The sequence below is a fragment of the Canis aureus genome, chromosome 11 (genome assembly GCF_053574225.1).
Source record: "Canis aureus isolate CA01 chromosome 11, VMU_Caureus_v.1.0, whole genome shotgun sequence".
In the NCBI taxonomy this organism is placed as follows: domain Eukaryota; kingdom Metazoa; phylum Chordata; class Mammalia; order Carnivora; family Canidae; genus Canis; species Canis aureus.
The window spans coordinates 26846811-26868873 of NC_135621.1; the positions used below are offsets into that span (position 1 = coordinate 26846811).

General features: G+C 39.4%; 1 protein-coding gene across 2 annotated transcripts in view; it reads right to left on the reverse strand.

Moving 5' to 3' along the window:
* Positions 1-22063, reverse strand: part of EP300 (EP300 lysine acetyltransferase) — an 80237-nt gene that overhangs the window by 43074 nt on the left and 15100 nt on the right. For both annotated transcript variants that reach the window (XM_077914377.1, XM_077914376.1), the window contains exons 2-6: positions 16690-17327; positions 6693-6869; positions 5141-5402; positions 4403-4516; positions 2953-3198 (exon numbers count right to left, since the gene is read on the reverse strand). In XM_077914377.1, coding sequence (XP_077770503.1) covers positions 2953-3198; positions 4403-4516; positions 5141-5402; positions 6693-6869; positions 16690-17327 — 1437 coding nt within the window. The remainder of the gene's footprint in view (positions 1-2952; positions 3199-4402; positions 4517-5140; positions 5403-6692; positions 6870-16689; positions 17328-22063) is intronic.

Below are 22063 nucleotides of genomic sequence, written 5' to 3' on the forward strand. Positions count from 1 at the left end.
TGCTTCTCCCTCTGCCTCTGTCTGTGCCTCTCTCTCTGTGTTTCTCATGAATAATAATAAAAATCTTTCAAAATTAATTAGATAGATAGACAGATAGATAGATAGGCAGGCAGGCTTTGGTATAAAAGAAATAACACTACTTCATATGTTTGCTTGAACCTAATGAATAGAAATCATGAAGATTTGGGCGCCTGGTGGCTCAGTTGGTTAAGTGACTGCAGGCGGCTCAGGTCTGATCCCAGGAACCTGGAGGAGTTCTGCATCAGGCGCCCTGCTTAGCGAGGAGTCTGCTTTTCCCCTCTGCCTCTGCCCCTCCCCTGGCTTATGTTCTCTCTTGCTCACTCTCTCAAATAAATAAAATCTTAAAAAAAAAAACAACAACACAAAACTATAAGGATGTAACATGTCAAAAAGAAGAGTATATGTTTTTATACTACTTTTTAAGATGGGACTGAACACAACAAAAAAAAATGAGGCATTCTAGAATTTTTGGCTTAGGGTGATTATTACTAATAAGGCACTATTAACTGAACTAACAAGTAGATGGAAACTTGATTAATCTTTAATCCTAAAATAAAGAGACTGAGAAAAGGGAAAAAAGATCTCGAAAAGCTACCTTTCAAATGAGTTTGTGGCTATACACAAACATACATACACACGATACAAGAGGAGAGGAAAAGAACAAAAATAGGAATTAAAGACAGAAATTTGAAAAATAACGAGAAATAGCAACTACAAAAATGAAAATCCAGGCCAGGTAGAAGTAGACAACTGCACTGGGTGGAGAAGCTAAATCTCGAGGAAGACTCTGGATACCACTTTGGATGTCATGGGAAGAGAGAAGAAAAACAGCAATCTTAAGTTTAAATAAAAAAAAAAAAAGGTGAAAGGGGAAAATGAAGTTCCCATTATCTCGATTTCTGACCCTATTTCACAAGAGTTTGAAAACTAACCTGAAAAGGCAGGATTAGCTCTTCATCCCAGTTTCTGGTCTAGTTTTTAAAACTCACTCAAGAATTATTTAACAAGTTAGCACTGCTTGTCAAGGAATGATGTACATTTCTTTAAGAACAAAAATTAACAAGATTACATTTTTGTAATAGTAGTGTGCCCAATTTTGTTTCCTCATTTAGAATCAAACAATAATGGGCAGAAACTAAAGCCTACTTCAACAATATTAACCAAAGGCTGACAATGGATTTCACAGGAAAAAGCACGATGGATTATTCAGAACCAACTGTTTTCTTTTTTTTTTTTTCTTTAAAGATTTATCAGAGAGAGAGTGTGTGTGTGTGCACACAAGTGGGAGGGGCAGAGGAAGGAGGAGAAAATATCTCAAGCAGACTCTGCACTGAGCACAGAGCCTGACACAGGGCTTGATCTTGATCCCAAAACCCTGAGATCATGACCTGAGCTGAAACCAAAAGTTGGACACTTAAAATGACTGCACCACCTAGGTGCCCCCAGACTGTTTTCTAGTTACAGAACTCATAACCAAGGAGAATTTTGGAATAAACGGGCAAAGTATTAAAAGTCACTGACTCACCAGTGGACTTACTTATTTAACTATTTAAACAAAATGGCTTATAGATGTTCAACTGCTTGTCAGTAAAGAGCGATAATCTAAATGCAAATTTCCTTTACTTCACCACAATTAGAGAAAAAATATGCCCCAAATTAGGATATTGGAACACTGCTCACTCTTCCCTTCTTCAGTCATATCATAGGAAGAGGTTAAGTAAACATGTATGTTCAATAAGCGATTTCAAAAGGCACGCTACTTCTGCAAGAATATGGATATCTCTATTAACAATAGCCACTCTCATTTCTATACATTTCAAATCAAAACACAACAACCTCTCTCTTTTTTTTGTTTTTGAAGATTTTTGTTTGAGAGAGAGAAACAGAGTGACAGGGCACCCCGGGTGGCTCGGCGGTTTAGTGCTGCCTTCAGACCAGAGCCTGATCCTGGAGACCTAGGATCAAGTCCCATGTCAGGCTCTCTGCATGGAGCCTGCTTCTCCCTCCGCCTGTGTCTCTGCCTCTCTGTTTCTCATGAGTAAATAAATAAAATATTAAAAAAAAGAGAAGAAAAGAAACAGAGCAACAGATAGTGAGAGAGAGCATGAGCAGAGAGAGGGAGAAGCAGGCTCCCCACTAAGCAGGGAGCCCGACATGGGGCTCAATTCCAGGATCCTGGGATTATGACCTGAGCCAAACAGATGCTTAACTGACTGACCCATCCAGGCACCTCCACAACAATTTCTTTGTGTAGTTTAAAATAACAAAAAAGAAAATTGGAAACCTAAATGTCCCTGTGTAAAAGATTGTTCTTTTTGCATGTTTTTTTTAATTTTTTTAATTTTTTATTTTTTTTTATGATAGAGAGAGAGAGAGAGAGAGAGAGAGAGAGAGGCAAAGACATAGGCTGAGGGAGAAGCAGGCTCCATGCACCGGGAGCCCGATGTGGGATTCGATCCCGGGTCTCCAGGATCGCGCCCTGGGCCAAAGGCAGGCGCCAAACCGCTGCGCCACACAATCTGGATCCACAATCCACAATCTGGATCCCAAGATTGTTCTATACAATAAATTAATCTTCAATCGTTAATCACAATTGGGTATATAAAGTGAAAGATGTTCTAGTTAAGAAATAGTTTGTTGTAGAGTAACACTTAAGATCCCACTTCTAGAAATACAAATTCACATATACATAGAAGGATTAAAGACGTAAGTCACTAGCAGTTGCCCCTGGTATACTGATTATGATAAGGCTTTTATACTATAATTTTTAAACATTACTTCGAGAATTAATCACATAACAAAAAAAATTGAGGAGACACAGAGAGAGACACACATAGGCTAAAATAAACTAAGGAGGTAACTCCGCATATTACATGTTATATATACATATAACCAACATTATATCTATCAATAGGGAGGACACAAACTTACTCATGTTGCTCATGGGCCGCATGCCTTGGGGAGACTGCCCAGACTGCTGATTCTGCTGGTTCTTTGCTTGCACCTGGGGCTGCGCCGGCATCTGATTTACTTGATAGGGCAGCCCAAGAGCTGCATAGGCCCTTTCTATAGAGCTGGGATCAATCTGACTAACAGTGCTTAGGCTGGGGGTAGACTGTTGACCCACTCCTAGAGAGCTAGTATTTCCAAGTCCAACTGGTGCTCCAGTCAGAATTGCTAGAAAGACAAAAGACATGAGATTACAATGTTAAAGATGTAAGAAAAAGAGACTAACCTATCTGAATAAATTTAAAAGACACAAAATTATTGTGATTATGAAACATCTCAGTACACGTATCTTATTTCTCATTCTTTCCCTGAAAAAATGTCTAGAAGCAGAACTGAACTGTCAAAAGGGGTCACTGGCAGGAAAGGCTTTTGATCCTGAACCCAAAAGCCTCCCTACAGGTTCTATTGGTGTTTCCACAAACAGTGTTATGAAGAACTCAGAGCCACACAAATGCCACCACCAGGTAGCATAATTTCTGCCAATGATGTGAGAGAAACAGTACCTTATTTCATTTCTTAATTTAATAATGAACTTTTTGGGGCAGCCCGGATGGCTCAGCAGTTTAGCGCCGCCTTCAGCCCAGGGCCTGATCCTGGAGACCCGGGATCAAGTCCCACATCGGGCGCCCTGCATGGAGCCTGCTTCTCCCTCTGCCTGTGTCTCTGCCTCTCTATCTCTCTGTGTCTTTCATGAATAAGTAAATAAATCTTGGAAAAAAAAAAAAAAAAAAGACTGGTTTAAAAAAAAAATAGTGAACTTTATTATATGCCTTCCTCTACTGAACTATTTCCTTGTCCCTATTTTCTACCTACAGACTACAGATGACTTCTTTATTAATTTATGGTATTTAATTCCTTCTTCACATGCTGCACATATATTTCCGAATTTGTCTTTCAGCTCTAAATGCTTAATGTTTTGTTTCTAGAGAGGAGATGTTGGTAGCTGCACTTGCATCTTTTTACTTTTGTCTTTCCCTAAGAAAAGCTGCTCATCATCCCAGGCTTCTAAAAATAAACTCAAACTTTTTTCCTTTCTCTTTCAATAACTTCAGATTATCTAAATATTTAGATCATAGCTATAAAAGAATAACTTGCCCAATGTTATTGTCTTTTAAGTTTTCATGAATGTAAAAATGAAGCGTAAATTTACTGTTTTTATACAGAATGACTACTAACAGTTTCTGGATCTTTAGGTATTAAGCAGCTCAATTCTAACCTCATGTAATAGGAGTGGAAAAAACCTAGTACAACAGCACAAGGCAGTCATAGGAACTTCACATAATCAAGGAGTACTCTAAATCCCACCAAACTGCACTGGTAAGAGTCTAAGAATATTTTTAGTATAAAAGCTTCATCAGATTTAATCACTTACACTGTTGATTTCTCTTATCTCCAGCATTTTTAAGGGGGAGACACACAGGACAATCATGCCTTGTACAATTCTTCCAGTGTGAAATGATTTGTCGAGAAGATGCACAGTGTGCCACTAAAAAGAAAAATAATTTTTTTCAACTGCAGCTTATACTTTTTAACATTAGTATCGGCTAACTTATTCATCACTGAACAAGTACTACGAATGTTAACTTATTTCATCTTCATAACACCCCTATGTAGTAGCTATTGGCACTCACATTTTATAGTCAAGAGAACAGGCAAAACCTGGCTAATCAACCTGCATAAAGTCAGAGTACTCAAAGTGGGATTCGAACACAAGCAATCTGATTCTGGAACCCTTATTTTTCACAGGTAGCAATCTACTTTATTCTACAACAACAGATTTCTAGTGACTCCATTAATACAAAATGTATTAAATTGGTAACAACACTGTTTTAGTATTTGCCTATACAATAGTTACCAAATGCTCAATAATGTTTATAGTATGCTCAGGCAAATCAAAGACAATCCAGACCACCACAAAAGGGATGTCCTTTAAAATTTCTATCACATCCCTAGATGCTGACAAAATGATACTGAATTTTATTATACACTAATATGGAATAAGAGACTCTCAGTATAAAGGAGTTTCAAACTAGAGTCCATCACCTTTTCTCTCTGCTTTTGGACTCTAAATGTTGACTGCTGAGGACAGAGGCTCTTTGAGCTCACTCACCTTGGCAGGACTTGCCTGACTGGCAGTGTGTCATGTGGTTCAGGACGTTCTTCATCGTGCGGCAGTGGGGAAGGTTGCACTGCCTCACTTCCCCATTAGCCTGCTCCCGGCGCTGGCACTTATGAGCATGCAAAAGGAGAACAAGCTGCTGCTGGATGAGCTTGCGCTTCTCTGGATCAGCTGTGTGTGCCCCAGAACCCATCCCTGGGGCCACTGGAGTCACAAGGCCTGGCTGCTGGACCTGCGGGGCCTGCTGCTGACCCTAGGGGATGAAACAACAAAGATACACTGAACAGGCAGGTGTCACAGTGTGTTCTCTAATAAATACAGACCTAGACATTTTCAATTAAAACCTTTTAGGACAAAAAAAAAAAAAACCTTTTAGGACAGTCTACCATGTCCCACAGGGGATTCCAAGATAAATAAACAATGGTTCCTACCATCAAGAAGCTCAATAAGAAAACAGTTACATTACCAAGTAACATAATCAAAGTATATATATAACATAAAGAGTGAAATAAAGAGAAGAGCATGGTAAGCTGGGGTGGCAGAGAAAAAGGCAAGAAACCTATAGTGGAGAGCATGTCCAGGTCAGGTTTTGAAACTCAGGAACACTGAAGAACTTCCCGGGAGACCGAGCAGGGGCCTTTGGGTGAAAAATTAGTTTTTGTAATTAGGGAAGAAAGTCTCTCTTTTTTTCCCTAGTGAAAAAAAGTAAACATTTCTGGGGACAGAGATGCCATGTTTTATTCATTTTTACATCTCTAGTACTTAAAGTATCTGAAATATAGGCAATTGAGTGAATATATGACACAAAGCGAAAAAACCTAAAAATCTGAAAGAGAAATAGAATTTCTATAGGACGTTTTGTTCCAAAGGTGAACCTGGACTACTTAACAAAGTCACACCTAGAAATAGTTTTACTTTAGAAAAATAGCAAGCAGCAACTCTTTCCTCCCATGGGCCCTATCCCCATGCTTTAGTAAGCATGCTTTTTCTCCTTTTTTACACCAAAACAAAAAAAGGAGGAGGAGGAGGAAGAGGAAGAAAAAGAAAAAGGAAAAGGAAAAGGAAAAGAAAAAGAAAAAAGGAAAAGAAAAATAGCAATGTTAGAAGCTGTGGAGATTTTCCCAAAACAAAAATCACTGTTTAAAACAATGTGTAACATTGAGGGAGGTTGCTTTTGTATGGTAATATCAGTTACAAATCAGTAGATATGGTCATTTAGAGTCAGAATCCTTTGCCAGAGTCTTTCCCAAGAGGAGAAGGGTTCTACTTTCCTATTTTATAGAAACGCTTGCAAGCAGAAGATATAAAATATGGCAGGCCATAAAATTTTCATTGCAGCAGCACCACTTGGCCAACCACCCTTACTGAACAATACTACAAGAAACAAAAACCCATGGGAAATGGAAGGAAGGCACAAGCCTGCTCAATCACAGGGTCCATCCACTACTTCCTAGCATACATAGCAGATTGCATCAATGTTTAACACAATTCTTTTGTCAAAATGGCAGTTTAAAGACAAATCTGTAGATGGATTACAACCCACCATGTTGGGCAATCCTCCACCAGGAACTGCCTTTTTGTCCATTGCAAATGGAGATAAGCTATTTGGTAGTACGGACTTTGTCTGAATCTGGAGACCAAGGCCACCGGCTCCAATCTGCTGTCCAGAATTCTGACTGTACGGTGAACCATAAGGATTAGGGTTGTTCATCATTCCCATCTAAGAATAAAAACAGATGAGAAATTAAATCTTATTCCCTGCATTAACAGAACATTACTATTCTCTTTCCTTTTCCACTTCCTAATTTATAAAGACAATTTTAAAGGAAGTCCTCTGCAGTTATAAACAAAATGTAGAAGTATGTTCATGAAAATATTCAGGTTTTCAACACTAAGATATAGGGGCTTCAGCTCAGAGTAAATTTGCAGAGCTATTTTCTGTAAATATTTGAGATAAATGGGTTTTAGAAAAACTTATAAGCATCTTCATTAAGCTGTATCTGCAAATCATGGTTTACCATTCATTTTCACTTGAATGAATTAAATGCATTTTATTTAATGTACAAAAATATGGCTTAATAAATTAAATTCAACTCAATAAATGACCTAATCTCTAAATATGTTAGACAGTGTGATATGTCAAATGCATGTGAATGCTTATTCCAGCATTTTGTTAAATGAAAGGTAGAAAACATAAATTAGGAGATATGTCCCTTTTCATTTATAGATACGCTGGCACAATGATTTTAAAACTTTTGAAATGTAAATCCCTTAGAACACGCAAATTTCAGAGTCCACATCATTCCTTGCTGTCTTAAACCTAGCTGGTTTATTCATTAAATTACCTGGCTGGCTCTTAAAGTATTTTGAGTCTCTCTGTATATTCCCATATACTTAAAAAAGTAGATTTTAATCTACATTTATGACAATCTGGAGCAAACATATTGGATAGCTCATTAAAGAACAGAGTATTGGGGTGCATGGATGGGGCTCAGAGGTTAAGCATCTGCCTTCAGCTCAGGCCATGATTCCAGGGTCCTGAGATCAAGCCCCATATCCGAGCTCCCTGGTGAGTGGGGAGCCTGCTTCCCCCCCCGGCCCTCCTACTCATACTATCTCAAATAAATAAAATCTTTAAAAAATAAAGAACAGAGTATTAAGTATTCAGAACCAAATGTTTTACTGATAATGATGCAACTTACAATCCTGTTTTTCTAAAGAAGAACCCACCACAAGTCAACCACCACCTACTAAAAACATACAGTAAAGCTCTCAGAATAGAAACTAAGGAGACTGGGGGGAATCCCTGGGTGGCTTAGTGGTTTAGCGCCTCCCTTTGCCCCAGGGCCTGATCCTGGAATCGGATCCCACATCAGGCTCCCTGCATGGAGCCTGCTTCTCCCTCTGCCTGTGTCTCTCATGAATAAATAGATAAAATCTTTAAAAAGAAAAAGAAACTAAGGAGACTGGTGCTACTGCTCAATTAAAAGGAATCATACTAGATTTCTATTCTTCTCAGCCAGATCCAGTTCTATCAGAGAGGGGCCTTCAAATTCTCTCTAAACACACATACCACCACCACCACAGCCCCTACAACTGTTCCCAGTCCGCTGTCACTGTCTTCAAACCCCTCATCACAGCTTGTGTAGACTGTGTCCAACAGGTTTTCTTGCCTTCTGTCTATTCTATTTTCTACCCAGAGCCTTCATGATGTTCATAAGGCCTGACTATCTACCCATGGTATCCTACTATATCCTGTACCCATTAACTTGCAAATCTGAGGAGCAACTTGCTTCTTAAATCTCTAGCATTTGCCTTAAAGATTTTCCTTTTCCCTAGAACTAGGCAGTGGCATACTCCTTTCTTATTTGATTCCTGAAAGATAACCTGTAAAGGAAATAAAATACTAAGTTCACAAAAAGGCAATCCAATATTTTTGGTTGTTGTTGCTTACTTAATTGGTACAACCAAACTAAGCATCAGCTACAGATTCTACTCATCCTCTAAGATCCATTTCAAAAGTTACCGTTTCTGTGAAGCTTCTATCGTCTAGACCACTAAAGAGCTCATTTTCTACCCTAATAAATGTCTGTGCATTTATAAAACAACATAGATAATAAAATAAGTAAAGGAAAGAACCTTAGTTCTTTACCTACGTAGGCCCCCCCTGCCCTAATCCTAATTGACAAAAGACCCACTGACTCCGGGGGGAGGGGGAGATCTAAAAGTCATAAAATACAAAAACCTCTGTAAATAAAACTGTTCTTTAAATCGTATACAGTATCTATACTCTGCAAATTTATAACAACATGACATCTTTATCAGTTCAAAGGTTTGCTTGCAGTGGAAAGGCAAAATAATGAAAAATTAAAGAACATTTATGGTTTCCAGATGAGATCAGAGACTAGGAGTTCAGTAATTCCCTTCAGGGAAGTGGCAAGGTATGGGTGGGAAACATACAAGAAGGCAGCAGCCTGAATGGGAAGCATTCAGAGTTAAAGACTTGCTGCTTCAATCTCCAATAATTGGTATTTTCTAAGTGAATCTGGCCAGTAAGATTGTAGGGAGGATCAAATACATTAGAAACAGGCTTAAACTCAAGTTCAGGTTTCTTTTGGTATTTTCAGTGGACTGCAAGTGCTGCTGCCCACATGCTTTTAAAGTACTAATAGGGATCCCTGGGTGGCGCAGCGGTTTGGCGCCTGCCTTTGGCCCAGGGCGCGATTCTGGAGACCCCGGATCGAATCCCATGTCGGGCTCCCGGTGCATGGAGCCTGCTTCTCCCTCTGCCTGTGTCTCTGCCTCTCTCTCTCTCTCTCTCTGTGACTATCATAAATAAATAAAAATTTAAAAAAAATAAAAATAAAAAAATAAAAAATAAAGTACTAATATTTGAGAGCAGCCCTGGTGACGCAGCGGTTTAGCGCCGCCTGCAGCCCAGGGTGTGATCCTGGAGACCCCGGATCAAGTCCCACGTCAGGCTCTCTGTATGGTGCCTGCTTATCCTTCTGCCTGTGTCTCTGCCTCTCTCTCTGTCTCTATGAATAAATAAATAAAAATCTTTAAAAAAATAAAAATAAAGTACTAATATTTGGGATCCCTGGATGGCTCAGTGGTTTAGCGCCACCTTCGGCCCAGGGTGTGATCCTGGAGACCCGGGATCGAGTCCCATGTCGGTCTCCCTGCATGGAGCCTGCTTCTCCCTCTATGTCTCTGCCTCTCTCTCTCTCTTTCATGAATAAATGAATAAAATCTTAAAAAAAAATAAAGTACTAATATTTATATGAATATAGTTCCAATAATATATAAGCCTACATCTGGGGGAGTTACAGTTCACTTTACTGTGTTTCCTATTAGCATGGAAATTCATGACAGACATAAAATGAAAGCTATCCTAACAGAATCTGCAGGACAGACTATAAAAGACCAACAGACAATAAATTAAGCTTTTAGGAGTCCATTATTTACATATATAAAACACAGGGATTTGTAAGCTGCCTCCCCATCTCTTAAGAAGCATAATATATCTAACTCAAATATGTCACAGTAGAATGTGGTTCTTCACATTTGTTCACATAGACACTGCCTTACCTACTTCCAACAACTGGGTTTCCACTAGTTCCTGACATTGCCTGTTTTCCCAATCATAATGCATTACCTAGAAACTCCAAAGTGGACTATGGCCTCAAATATACAGACTGCACCGACTGTTGGTCAGCTGGCAATAACTCATTCCTGACACCTCTGGTCACTCTGACCAACAAAGACTCTCAGGCTTTTGGCTTTTCTGGCTTCCTCAGAGTTCTGCTGCCGGTGTTGCACAGAATAACAATTCTCCCCATTCCTATTATTTCAATATCTCCAACCCCCAATACTCCTCCACCAAATATAAATATAATGGGAAGGGAAATATACTGTACTTAATTTCTGCTACACCATAGTTCCTTATTTGATCCTGTTCCTCTTCTCTATACCTCAAGTGATCCAGATAACCACCTAAACAGAAAAGACAGAGGACCAGGAAACCAGGAAGCCACAACATTTTTAGGCAACTGAAAATAATGTCTCAAGGACTATCTTTTCTTTCTCAAAAATCTGACTCTACAGGGGCGCCTGGATGGCTCAGTAGGTTAAGGGTCTGCCTTTGGCTCTGGTCATGATCCCAGAGTTCTGGGATTGAGCCCTAGATGGGGATGGGGGTGGGGATGAGGATGGGAGTGGGAATGGTGTGAGTGTTAACACACAACTCATCATACCATGTGATATAACCAGAGTCAGGGGAGAGTTAGGTCATCCCCCAGATCCAGGACAATAGAGTAAGAATAAAAAAGTAATATATAAAAATGTTCCAAGATGGGGAGCATTGGTGGCTCAGTGGGTTGGTTAAGTGCCTGATTCTTGGTTTCAGCTCAGGTCATGATCTTGCACTCCTGGGATCGAGCCCCACATGTGGTCTGTGCTCAGCTAAGTCGGTTTGGTATTCTTTCTCTCCCCCTCCACTCTTTCTCTTGCTTAAATAAATAAATAATCTTTTAAGACTTTTTATTTATTTATTCACGATAGACAGAGAGAGAGAGAAAGGCAGAGACACAGGCAGAGGGAGAAGCAGGCTCCAAGACGGGAGCCCAACGCGGGACTCGATCCCGGGACTCCAGGATCGTACCCTGGCCAAAGGCAGGCGCTAAACCGCTGACCCACCCAGGGATCCCCATCTTTTTTTTTTTAAGGCTGTATCTGTGAAAGGTCCAGGGATCACTAAGGCAGAATTCTAGAAACCAGGGGCATGGTTCTTGCTCTTACAAGGTCTTAGTAGAGCAATGATCATCCCTATATAAGGTTACAGTAAGTGAGGAGGTGACTGTTGCTGCATAAAAGCATTGTATCTGTTTTTAGTTGCTTAGGTTTTATCAATATATGGATAATAATAGAATGACTTTATACTACAGTGATAAACATAGACTTTTTATTCAGAAAGACAAGAGTTCGCTGTAATTACCCATTCCCTGACTTTGTTCCCTTACCTGTATAACGGGAATAAAATCATAAAGTTGATGTTAGAATTAATGGCCCGAACATATACAGCTTTTGGAGCCTAACACTAATTTAGGTACAATTATACTGTCTAACATTATTTAATAACTCTGGATCTTTTCTCTTTAATAAGCTCTTTTATAGAAAATATTTTATTCTTTTTTTTTTTTTTAAGATTTTATTTACTTAAGAGACAGAGTGCAAGCACGCTGTAGAGAAGCAGCAGAGGGAGAGGGAGAAGCAGACTCCCCACTGAGTGGTGAGTACCAACGTGGGGCTCAATCCCAGGACACGGAGGATCATGACCTGAGCTGAAGGCAGACACTTACCTGACCGAGCCACCTATATTTTTTTATTTTCTAAGAAGGGGGAAAAAAAAACCCTCTAGAATATTAATGAACACTTCCTGAATACAAAGCCCTTAATTCCAAAGAAAGTTAATCTTCCACCAAATTTATATACTATTAATCCACTGAAGTCTCTAATAGTGGGCATTCTCACCTCCTCCAGCCAAAGTTCATGTGGTATATACTATTTGATCTCCTATTGTAGCCAAGAACTACAATTCTAGAAGATTACAGCTTAACTATGTGTCTATATTTGATATTCCCCCTCCCCATAAAAATGTTTTAAGAACATCACAAAATGGGAACTACAATAAATACTAATTACTTGCTACTATTGCTACTAATAACACTAAACACTACTATTACTACTCTACAAATAAGTCCTTACTATATACCACTCACAAGGAGCTTACTTGGACTAATCATTTATTTCCCCAATAATTCCATGAGGTAGGTTATGCCCACTTTTACTATTTCCATTGTACAGGCGGGAAAACTGAGGTAGAGCAAGCAGGATGCCCAAGGTAATATAGCTACTATGGGAGTGCCTGAGCTCATTTTTAACCCAGGCAGGAAAGCTCCAGTCTGTACCATTAACTATGATGATAAACTTCATTGCTTTCTTCATAAATAAAGGGCAGCTATTAGGTAAAAAGATTTTCAAAAATGTCTTTCTTTTGTCAGCAGCATTTTTAAGGAGGCACATATAATGTTTTGTGATGTTTGTGAAGAATGAAAGGATTTAACCAAGAAACCTGACAATATATAGCTGAAGAGGAAGACGACCAGGTTAACAGCCCAGATGCAGGCAGCGGGATTCACATTAGCACTGTTCTGCCCTTCACTCCACCCTCCTGAACTAATCAGAAATAAGCTGAAGACATAAAACATTTTTTATTTATTTTACACTAACTCTAAAATCAAAACCTAGATTAAAAGGGGATATGAAAAAAAAAAAGGAGGGGGGATATGATCCAAGTTTTTTCCCAAAAACCACTGTTAGGACTTGGAAGAAGGTTTTAAGTAGGAATGTCACAACCTGCCTGCACACACTGAACCACAGATTCATCCATAAGAAAAATGTGTACAAAAGCCACTGCCATTTGCCATGAGGGTTCAAAACTTCAAGTTTCACTGAAAAGTTCCTTAATTCCTGATTCTTAAATATCACTAGAACTCTTAGGAATTTTGGAAGAAATGTAATGAATAAAAGCTTTTTTTTCCTGCTACAAAGAGAAAACTTGTCGTTTTATTAAAGTATTTACTTGTCTATTAATTGGGTATCTCATTCCAAACTTCCATAATTCCCCAAAACTTATTTACTAAATAAGAATTTAGAGATGTTATGTGTTAGTTATTGCTGTACTTTACAAGTATCAATTCATAAATATAAATACATGTGGGACTCACTTAAAACCACAAAATATTTTACTAGTAATATTTTTATATTTGAATTCCTCCATTCCATAAATATAAAAGCTGCACAAAGAGAGGGATTTTTGTATGTTTTGTACACTGCTATATGTCTCAAACAATGCTGATAAAAGAAATCTGTGATTTAGGGGTACCTGGGTTGCTCAGTTGGTTAAGCATCTGCCTTCAACTCAGATCAAAAATTTAATGAAAAAAAATTGTGATTTAGACTTTTTTTTTTTTTTATGATAGTCACACACAGAGAGAGAGAGAGAGAGAGAGGCAGACACACAGGCAGAGGGAGAAGCAGGCTCCATGCACCGGGAGCCCGACGTGGGATTCGATCCCGGGTCTCCAGGATCGCGCTCTGGGCCAAAGGCAGGCGCCAAACCGCTGCGCCACCCAGGGATCCCGACTTTTTCTTTTTTTTTTTTTTAAGATTTTATTTATTTATTTATGAGAGAGGCAGAGACATAGGCAGAGGGAGAAGCAGGTTCCATGCAGGGAGCCAGACGTGGGACTCGATTCCGGGACTCCGGGATCATGTCCTGAGCCAAAGGCAGACACTTAACCACTGAGCCACCCAGGCATCCCTGTGATTTAGATTATAAACAAAACAGTGTCCCACTCCTACTGAGCCTTTCCTTTAAAAAAAAAAAAAAAAAAGATTTTAGGGGCAGCCCAGGTGGCCCAGCGGTTTAGCACCGCCTTCAGCCCAGGGCGTGATCCTGGAGACCCGTGATCGATTCCCAAGTCAGGCTCCCTGCATGGAGCCTGCTTCTCCCTCTGCCTGTGTCTCTGCCTCTCTTCTGTGTGTCTCTCATGAATAAACAAAATCTTAAAAAAAAAAAAAAAGATTTTATTCTTATTTACCTGACAGAGAGAACACACAAGTAGGAGAGCAGCAGAGGGAGCAGACTCCCCGCTGAGCATGGAGCCCGAATCCAGGCTCAATCCCAGGACCCTAGGATCATGACGTGAGCTGAAGGCAGCCACTTAACCCATTGAGCCCCTCAAGATTTTAAGTAATCTCTACACACAATGTGGGGCTCAAACTTAGATCCCCCAGTTGCATGTTCTACCAGTTGAGCCAGCCAGGTACCCCTGAGCCTTTCCAATTTTTTCTTCATAGCACAGACCTGGAATATCATAACTTACAACTTATGTGCACACTAGAATAGAAGGTCTATGAAACACTCATTCTCTATCTTCAGCACCAAAGCTAGGAATCAATAAATATTTGATCAATCAGTGAAGGTTTAGTCTGTCAGCCCACCTCTCCCCACTGGAGTATAAACATCAGGAGGGCAGGGACTCTTCACAGCTATGTTTTAAAATCTAGAAGATGCACCTAATAAATATTTTAGCTTCTGGTTTCTGTTTTCCACTCCAAATATTCTAACCTAACCACATCAACATAGCAATATGAAAGTGCCAAAAAGGGAAAATCTAGAGAGGCAGGAATGACAAACAATCTTTCCCTAAGTTAAGAGATCAATATTCTTTACTGTGTAGCATAAATTTAAGGGCTTTCATGCATGGAATGTGACCTCAGTCTCCCCACTCTGTATTCATCCCTATGCCTTTTCTTTAAGTAGGCTCCATGCCCGTCCTAGAGCCCAACATGGGACTTAAACTCAAACCCTGAGATCAAGACCTAAGTGAGATCAAGTCAGATGCTTACCCAACTGAGCCACCCAGGCTGCTTCTCGTCCCCATATCTTAATCTCATAGCTGAACTCTCTCTCATCATCATGATTCTCATGAACACAAAGTCCCAAAGCCTACTCAGTTATTCCTCTTACAGAAAGAGCTTGCTCTTAACTCCTTGTGAAAATCTTACCCATCTCCAATATCACCTTCCAAGAAAAGCCATCTTTTTCATTCAGCAAGTATTTACTAATTATATATCAGGTGCTGGCAACTGTAATATACCACTTCAAGAAAAAAATAAATATGTAGGAAAAATATGAAGGAATAGGCATCAAATATATGCTTATAACACCTTAATTCTTTTTTTTAAGATTTTATTTTTTCATTCATGTCAGAGAGAGAGAGAGAGAGAAAGAGAGGCAGAGACACAGGCAGAGGAAGAAGCAGGCTCCACGCAGCCTGACGCGGGACGTGATCTGGGGACTCCAGGATCATGCCCTGGGCCGAAGGCAGGCACTAAACCGCTGAGCCACCCAGGGATCCCCGTAACATCTTAATTCTGTATATAAAGAACACATTTTTAAAGTTTCAGAAAATATATTTAGCTTTACTTAATAAAGCAAAAAAAAGTAGGCTTTTTGAAAAAGAAAAGCCTTTCAATCAATGACCAAAATTAGGTTAACTGGACATTTGGTATATTGAGGTTCCAGAGTAAACGAATACACCTTTATGTCCATCAACTGAGAAAAAAATAACATTTAGGGATCCCTGGGTGGCGCAGCGGTTTGGCGCCTGCCTTTGGCCCAGGGCGCGATCCTGGAGACCCGGGATCAAATCCCACATCAGGCTCCTGGTGCATGGAGCCTGCTTCTCCCTCTGCCTGTGTCTCTGCCCCTCTCTCTCTCTCTCTCTGTGACTATCATAAATAAATAAAAATTTAAAAAAATAACATTTAATAAATTTTTTTTAAGATTTCATTTATTTATTCATGAGAGATACACACAGAGAGAGGCAGAGGGAAAAGCAGGCTCCATGCAGGAAGACCGACGTGGGACTCGATCCCAGAACCCCAGGATCACACCCTGAGCCGAAGGCAGATGCTTAACTGCTGAGCCACCCAGGCATCCCACATTTAATAAGTCTTTTAGAATAAATACCTCTTGAAAACCAGGGACATTCCAAGTAATGGAAATAAGTGATGTCTATCTGAAGATGGTATAAAGCCAGCTAGCTCAAAACCATATTTTTACGAGGATATGAAAACTAAAAATGGGCTTAGAAAAGAGCAAAAAATATTCTAGTATTTGTGAAAATATTCTAATACCTATTCTTTAACATTCTAATACTGAGAGAATAGGAACTAGTATACAATATTACTGAGCTGTAAAATAACAGTTTTATTCAAAATTAATATAAGAGCTTCATAAAATTTGTGACAACACAGACCCTTGGCATATGTTTGAGAAACAGTACACCATATAATAAAATCAAGCATGAATGGTAAAGAATAAACGAGTAACTGACCTCAAGCCCTCCTTCCATCATCGGAACAATCAAAACAAACTGATAGTGCATACAAACCAAAACTGCACTTACCTTAAGAGGCTGAGGGCCTCTCAATCCCGTTTGTCCTCCCATCTGAGGAGAGCCTTGCTGTAGTGGCTCAGTCATTAAACTGCCAGCATTTCCCATGCCTGGGTTTGGGTACTGCATATTAGGTCGCCCCCGGCCTGCTCCAATTGAACCGTTCATGACTTGATTAGGCATCATCCCCTGTCCATTGCCTGCATTCAACATTCCAGGATTCATGCCAGCATTCATCCCTGTGTTCATTCCCATGGCAGGCTGATTTACTGGACTGTTCATCATACCTGCTGCAGATGGCGTAGGACCCTGATTTGGTCCACTAGTGCCCATCCCCATGTTGGGAGAAGTCAAGCCTGCCTGCGCCATTGGGCTTTTAACCATGCTATTTATCAAACCTAATCCAGGACTGTTCTGTTGGGGCTGGCTGGCCATGCCTTGGCCTGGGCCACCAACCCCCATATTGAGGTTAGGGGAACTACCAGACCGTAGCAATTCTGACAGTTGTTTATGTTTAGAGGCTGCATCTTGTACTATGCCAAGACTTGTCTGAAGCTGACTAATATCACCACCATTGGTTAGTCCCAATTCTGTAGAGTTGATTAATTCATCTGGTAAGTCATGCTCCAAATCAAATAGAGAGCCAAAATCTAAAAGGAAAGAGAAAAGATAAAGGTTAAAGTTGACAGAATCAAAATTATAAATTGCTCTATGCTTTGTTCTGGATAAGCATTAAATATTTTCTTTTTCTTTCTTTTTTTTTTTTTTAAGATTTTATTTATTTATTCATGAGAGACACACAGAGACAGGCAGAGACACAGGCAGAGGGAGAAGCAGGCTCCCTGCAGGGAGCCCGATGTGGGATTCAATCCCGGTACTCCAAGATCATGCCCTGGGCCAAAGGCAGGTGCTAAACCACTGAGCCACCCCGGGATCCCCAGCATTAAATATTTTCAAACCTCACTCCATGGGATACTATTTGTACTGCAGTCTTTCATATTATACTAAAAAAACTGTTACATATGTATTTAAAAATTAGAGAATATTTGATCATGTCAACAAGTTTAAACACTTATGAACTGTACCTAAAACCAAAGGAAAAAGGATTAAATGTTAGCACAACACCCATTATGAGTTGCTGAGTTTGTACCCATGATCATGAAAAAGATAAAAAAATTTTTAATATTCCAGAATTCCTTATAAGAGGTTAAAATAACTTATCTATACACAAACTAAATTCAGAATGAAATAAAATATTTGAAATACAATACTAAAGACAACTGATGGTTTCTTGATCTTTTGGCTAAAATCAAGTGAAGACAATGGATACAAAAGATCCACCATTTGCAAAACATTCACTGTGAGCTTCATGAAGACAGGTTCTATCTGCTGTTCTTTACCAAGTGCCTATTACAGTGCCTGCCACAAAACAAGTCCTTGATCTGAGTGAATTCCCTTTCACCTGACCTCAGCCTGCAAGATTAGTTTTCCTTAATCAAAATCTTGCTGTAATAGGATACAAAACCATGCCTCTAGCTCCTTCAACAACATACAAATCACCCTGACCCCACAAAAAAAGAATATGCAAATTATGGATTAATTCAGAGTTTCTCAATCTTGGCATTACTGAATATTTTGGGCTGGATATTCTTTGTTGTGGGGGAAGAGGAGATTGTCCTATACATTGTAAGATATGCAGCAGATCCTTGGTCTCTCTCAATGCCAGTGGTACCCCTACCCCATTTGTGACAATAATGTCTCCAAAAATTACCAAATGTCCACCGGAAGGAAAGAATTGTCCCTGGTTGATCTGTGGAATTAACAGTATTAACTCATTATACAGAATGAGGTGTTTTGAGGTTTTGTTTTGTTTTTTTTCCTTTTAATTCCCCAAGTAGCTTTCACATTAACAAAGCCTAATTGGGTATTTAATAATTAGATATACGTGGCTCTACAACTGATTATACTATTAAAAGACAGACCATTCCTTGAAGACAAGATACCACTTAGTAATGATCTACTTGGTCCAATTAGTGTTGGTTCCTAAGCACAATTCTTCCCATATGTGCCCTTCCTATTTTAAGAGGATTCTATAATGGCACTGAAATTATCTGTGTATCTGTCTCTCTCTCCTCCTTCCTGCTATCTCTTACTTCCACCACCCCTTAATGCCACCTCTGCATACAGACTGTAGCTTTTTGTGAAGGACAAGTCTCACCACTTATACACCAACTCCCTGCCTAATGTCCAACACACTTAAGCATCTGGTCATATTATAATTGCTCTCAATCACATCCCAGGATCACAGGGCATGATTCAAAGTCCAGACTTTTATAGTTTTATTATTTCCTTTTGAAAAATCATTTTGTGCTCTTCCACTATAAAACGTACCTTAGTTGTTTTGGAATACAAATAAAGTTTTATTTTTTTAAAGATTATATTTATTTATTCATGAGAGACAGAGAGAGAGGCAGAGACACAGGCAGAGGGAGAAGCAGGCTCCATGCAGAGAGCCTGACGTGGGACTCGATCCAGGGTCTCCAGGATCACGCCCTGGGCTGCAGGCGGCGCTAAACCGCTGCACCACCGGGGCTGCCCTCATTTAGAAATTTTAAAAAGTGCACATAAGTGATGAGAGGAAATCACAAAAGAAAAAGTAACACTACATTTTAAAACTTTTTTTTTTTACATTTTAAAACTTAAATAAAGAATAGAGATATAAATTAATGAGTTAACTAGCCAAGTTATTTTTTTTTTTAAGATTTTATTTATTTATTCATGGGAGACACGGAGAGAGAGGCAGAGACACAGGCAGAGGGAGAAGCAGGCTCCATGCAGGGAGCCTGACATGGGACTCGATCCCGGGTTTCCAGGATCACACCCTGGGCCATAGGCGGCGCTAAACCGCTGTGCCACCGGGGCTGCCCTAGCCAAGTTACTATGTCAGAAAAAGAACAGCAGCAAGATAACCAAAGATAAAAGAATTATCAACAAAAGAGAAAAGGAGAGATGCAACTGAGAGGGTACCAACAAAACCAGAAAACGCTGGTTCTTTGAAGAAGAGAAATAAATTTCTGGGAAAGTTAAGGAAAAAAGAAAAAACAGAAAGCAATACAGCTCATAACTTTACACAAAAAATTGAAGAGACAAAAATGGGTATGTTCCTGAAAAAATATTCACCAAACCTTAATCAAAAAGAAATTCTGCGGCAGCCCTGGTGGTGCAGCAGTTTAGCGCCGCCTGCAGCCCAGGGCATGATCCTGGAGACCCAGGATCGAATCCCACATCAGGCTCCCTGCGTGGAGCCTGCTTCTCCCTCTGCCTGTGTCTCTGCCTCTCTCTCTCTCTGTGTCTCTATGAATGAATAAATAAAATCTAAAAAAAAAAAAAAAAAATTCTGTAGGATAAATGTCCCAGTTTCTGAAACAAATCAATGACATGAAGGAAAAATGTAAGGGAATGTGAGGAGTTCTTATTACAGATCCAACAACTAGGTATGTCCTGTTTGGATCCTGCAAACCAACTATAAAAAACAAACAAACAAACACACACACACACATTTTTAAGAAGAGAATCAGGGAGGGGCACCTGGCTCAGTTGAGCATCCTACTCTTGGTTTCACCTCAGGTCACGATCTCAGGGTTGTGCAATCGAGCTCCTCATTGGGCTCTGTGCTCAGCAAGGAAGTCGGCTTAAGATTCTTTGTCCCTCCCTCTCCTTCTGCCCTTCGCAGTGACACTCTCTCAAATAAATAATAAAGTCTTAAAAAGAAAAAGAATTAGGAAAATAAAGCATGACTGAGTGGTGGGTAATATTAAATTACCAATTTTGATGGGTGTGGTAACAGCATAGTTACTATGTTAAAACAAATCCTTTTAACTAAGAGATACATATTAAGGCATTTCTGGTGAAATGACTTGTCTGGGATTTGCTATAAAACACCCCAGCAAAAAAAGAAAGGAGGGAGCATGTATGTGCGTACAAAAATAACTTGAAGTAACACACACGGGAATTCCTTTATACTATTCTATTAAATTGAAACTTCCCATTTAAATAAGTTTAAAAGAAGGAGACATAGAAAGCTTGAATTATCCTGTTACTATTAAGGGAATAGTCTGGAGGTGCCTGGGTGGTGCAATCAGTTAAGAATCTGATTCTTGGTTTTGGCTCAGGTCATGATCTCAGGGTCATTAAGATTGAGTCCTGCATCAGGCTCCTCCTGCTCAGGGAAGTCTGCTTGGGATTCTCCCTCCTTCTCCCCCTGCCCCTCCCCTAGTTCACATGCCCACATGCAAGAGCACTCTGAAAGTAAGAAAAGAAAGAGTCTATTTTAATCACTGGCTAATCTTCCCATAAGGAAAATACCAGATATAAATGTTTTTACAGGGATGTCCTACCGAACTTTAAAGTAAGACAATTCAACCTCAAACACTTCTAGAAAATAGAATATTCTAAAAAATCACACGGCCAGTACAAGAAAAGAAAATCATGAACATAAGAAGCAAAAACTCAACCCCCTCAAACAAAAACAAATCCCTAGCAAATCAAATTCATCAGCGTCTTTAAAAAGTACTGTAATGGGAATAGATAGATAGATAGAAATGTGATGGGACGCCTAGGTCGCTCAGCAGTTGAGCATCCGCCTTTAGCTCAGAATGTGATCCCAGAGTTCTGGGATCGAGTCCCGCATCAGGCTCCTGCATGGAGCTTACTTCTCTTCCCTCTGCCTGTGTCTCCCTCTCTCTGTGTGTCTCTCATAAATAAATAAGAGAAAAAAAAACAAAAAACAAAAAACTACAGCCATCAAAAGTGATGGGAACTTCCTTAAATTGATAAAAAGGTTCCTTCCAAAACCTAAAAACTGACAGCAAATATGCATTAATGGACCAACATCAAAAGTCTCTTTAGCATAAGAACAAGATAAATATACCCATGACAAACATTTCTAATTCAACACTGTACTGGAACATCTAGCCAAAGCAATAAATACAAGAAAAATTACACATTCAGTGCAATGCCAATCAAAATCCTAACAGTTTTTCAGAGAACCAGACAAAAGAACTCTCATGTACACACAGAAGAGGCTAGTTTCTCCCTCTGTATAATAGGAAAGTACCTACTTCATAGATTATTTATAAGGATTAAATAAGTTAATATACTTATTTAGAATAGTGCCTGACACATATTAAACACCATGAAAATGTTTCATCTATTATTATTCAATGGAATCATTACCTAATTGGCAGACAAAACAATCTTATAATGAGAATGAACTTTTATCAGGCACTTTCAATGTGTCAGGCATTGTTCTTGGCACTTCAATAATTGTATCATTCCCACTAATCTTCTCAACAATATCAAAAGTAGGTAAGAGTGACACAGAATT